At 60.2% G+C, this 3,262-nt stretch overlaps 1 protein-coding gene across 1 annotated transcript; it reads left to right on the forward strand.

The window, feature by feature from the left end:
• Positions 1–988: 988 nt before the first annotated feature.
• LDBPK_323470 (chaperonin alpha subunit, putative) lies at positions 989–2,629 on the forward strand (the record flags this gene model as incomplete). The annotated part of the gene is made up of 1 exon (XM_003863710.1): positions 989–2,629. One exon carries the CDS (start codon positions 989–991, stop codon positions 2,627–2,629), a length of 1,641 nt encoding a protein of 546 aa, XP_003863758.1.
• Positions 2,630–3,262: the final 633 nt, after the last annotated feature.

Genomic DNA, 3,262 nt, shown 5'->3' on the forward strand with positions numbered 1-3,262 from the left:
ATCTCAGTGCCACCGTGGCTGCCGGTGAGCCCCCCCCCCCTCCCCCCGCTCTGCTGTTCAGCGTGCGGTGGCCTTGGCTGTGAATGTATGTGCGTGCGGCTGTATTTTGGCTTCGTTAGAGGCAGCCGCACATGACCTGTAAAACGAAGAAGTCGTTCTTTGCAGACTGCAGCCGAAGTGAGCTCGCCTCTCAGCACGAGGTTCATGGGAGGCGGTATCGATGGGCCCTTCCTACGCGTGGGAATGGTCCTGCTTTCGTGGTCGCTTCCACTGCAGCGTTGGTGCAGTCACGTAATGTTACCACACGCTGCGCGGTGTACAGGAGGGATCTGGCGTGGGCGTCAGTGGCGGTCGTGTGCGTGCGCTGTACTGCATGCACCAACGCGATGCCTTGGAAAGATGCCGCCGTGCCGCGTCCGAATCTGCTGAATACGCTGACAAGCGGCATTCTTTGCCTTGCAATAAGCTGCTTTCCCTAGTGCTCCTCCATAGCTTCTGCGCTGCCACCCTCTCCTCTCCGTCTCCCGTGCTTCACTTCATCGGCGTGCTTCATCACGCGCACCTTCCAAACACTCACATGCGACGTCGCCGCCACGTCAATGCACTCGCGTGTGACACAACCTTTGGTGTCTGCTTTCTTCATTCCCCTTGCTTCGCCCCCTCCCCCGCTGCCATCCATGTGCGTATGCGTCTTCATGTGCATCTGTCGGGTCGCCAGTTCTCTGTGCGTTTAGACCTGCCATCAGCGTAATATACCCCCCCCCCCACCCCGACCTTCTCCTTTTCCTTGTAGTCATTTCGCGTGTATCCTGCCGCGAATTACTTTGGCGCCGCACTCTGTTGCTCCTACCTAGCCCTCGACCCGCCCGCCTCTCTCTCAGCTGCGCTGTGGTTCTGTGACTGTGTTTGAGCACCTGCAGGCCGACATACCCACACACAAGCGGCCGACACGCACCTCCTTGCACCCTACTCCATACACGCTGAGAAGATGCAGCCGAAGCAGAAGGCAGCTCTTGGCATCAACGGCACCCGCACCAGCGGCATCGCCGTTCGCCGCGAGAACGTGACGGCCGCGTTGGCCGTGGCAAATGTCGTGAAGTCGTCGCTGGGCCCTATCGGTCTGGACAAGATGCTTGTGGACGACGTCGGTGATGTGCTGGTGACGAACGACGGTGCGACGATCCTGAAGAGTCTCGACGTGGAGCACCCAGCCGCGCGCCTACTGGTTGATCTGGCCCAGCTCCAGGACAAGGAGATTGGCGACGGAACCACCTCTGTCGTGATTCTTGCTGCGGAGCTGCTGAAGCGGGCCCAGGAACTCGTGTCGCAGGGCATCCACGCGACAAGCATCATTGCCGGCTACAAGCTTGCCATGCGCGAGGCACTGCGCTACCTAAACGACAATCTCAGCTGCGCCGTGGACAGTCTTGGCAAGGATGTGCTGCTGAACGTCGCGCGCACCTCCATGTCGAGCAAGATTCTGAACAACGACGCGGATCTGTTTGCGAAGATCGTGGTTGATGCTATCATGTCTGTCAAGACGGTGAACGACTTCGGTGATGTCATCTACCCTCGTAAGGCGGTGTCGATTCTGCTGCAGCACGGCAGGAGCCTGCACGAGTCACGGCTGGTGCAGGGCTTTGCGATGAACCTCTCTCGCGCCGCACAGGGCATGCCGACCTCGGTGAAGGATGCTAAGATTGCTCTCGTCGACTTCGACCTGCGGGCTGTCAAGATGAAGCTCGGCATCAACATCACCATCACGGACCCCTCCAAGGCAGAGGCGATCCGCCAGCGTGAGCTCGACATCACGAAGGAGCGCATTCAGAAGATGATCGCGGCCGGCGCCAACGTCATTATGACGACGTGGGGCATCGAGGATAGCATGATGAAGTACATGGTGGACAACAACGTGCTTGGCGTGCGCCGTGTCAAGAAGGATGACATCCGCCGCATCGCCAGGACTACCGGCGCGCAGGTGGTGCACACCATGTCCGACCTCGAGGGCGAGGAGGTCTTCGACCCCAAGTGGCTCGGTCGGTCGGAGAAGGTGTACGAGGAGCGCATTGGCGACGATGACTGCATCGTTATTGCTGGCACCTCGAACGCCGTGTGTGCCACCATCGTCTGCCGCGGCGCGAACTACTTCATGCTAGAGGAGATGGAGCGCGCGCTGAACGACGCACTGTGGGCTGTGGCGCGCACGTGTGACGCCAGCTGCGTCGTTGCTGGCGGCGGCTCCGTGGAGACGGCGGTGTCGGTGTACCTGGACAACTTTGCCCGCACACTGAGCTCACGCGAGCAGCTGGCGGTGGCCGAGTACGCCGAGGCACTGCTCGTCATACCGAAGGTGCTGGCGCTGAATGCTGCCCTCGATGCCACGGACCTCGTCGCGAAGCTTCGTGTCGAGCACACGCAGGCACAGAGCAGCGGCCAGCAGACGGAGGCGCGCTTTACCGGACTGGATCTGCACAACGGCACGCTACGCAACAACATCAAGGCGGGTGTGCTGGAGCCAAAGCCTAGCAAGATCAAGTCCCTGCAGTTCGCGACGGAGGCGGCTGTGACGGTGCTGCGTATCGACGACTGCGTTCGCCTCAACCCTGATGAGGAGGACCAGCAGCGCTGAAGACCGCTTTTCCCACCGATTATGAGAGTCGGACGAGGTATAGCGAGCAGCAGCAGACGCCGGATACCAAGACGACGCGCGGAGGTCGAGAACGCGTCCACATAGATTGTCGCTTGTCAAGTGAGAACGAGGAAGTCGGTCCAAAGGCCGCCGTCCGCATAGGCATGCCTATCCGCACGCGTTGACGTCTCTCTGACAGTATCTGTGTTCTCCCTACTCTTGTTGCTTTCCAGCGCACGTGCCTGCGGTTCTTTCTCTCTGCTTGTGTGCCCGTGTTGTTCCGCTCTTGCTGCATTGTCACGCCGTCTCCTTTTTCTTTGATTGCCGAGTCGTTGTAGCCCTCCTTCTTTCTCTGTCGACCTTCTCTTCCTCATCGCCGGCACATTTGCCTCTGCTTCGCTCCGGGTGCGTACTCGCGCGCGCGTGCGAGTGTGCGTGCGCTTCGCCAAGACGGATCCTGCAATAAGGCAGCGGATGCCGTGCTGTTTGAAGGACTGAGCTATGCGGACGGCAGCGGGTAGAGGAGGTGGCAGAAAAGAGCTGCGACGACAAGGGATGGAGAAAGGCCGATTCTAAACCGCACCGCACAGATGGAGGGAGGGAGAGCGAGGAGGTGAGGCGAGGTGTTTCCGT

The sequence above is a fragment of the Leishmania donovani genome, chromosome 32, assembly GCF_000227135.1.
Source record: "Leishmania donovani BPK282A1 complete genome, chromosome 32".
In the NCBI taxonomy this organism is placed as follows: Eukaryota; Euglenozoa; class Kinetoplastea; order Trypanosomatida; family Trypanosomatidae; genus Leishmania; species Leishmania donovani.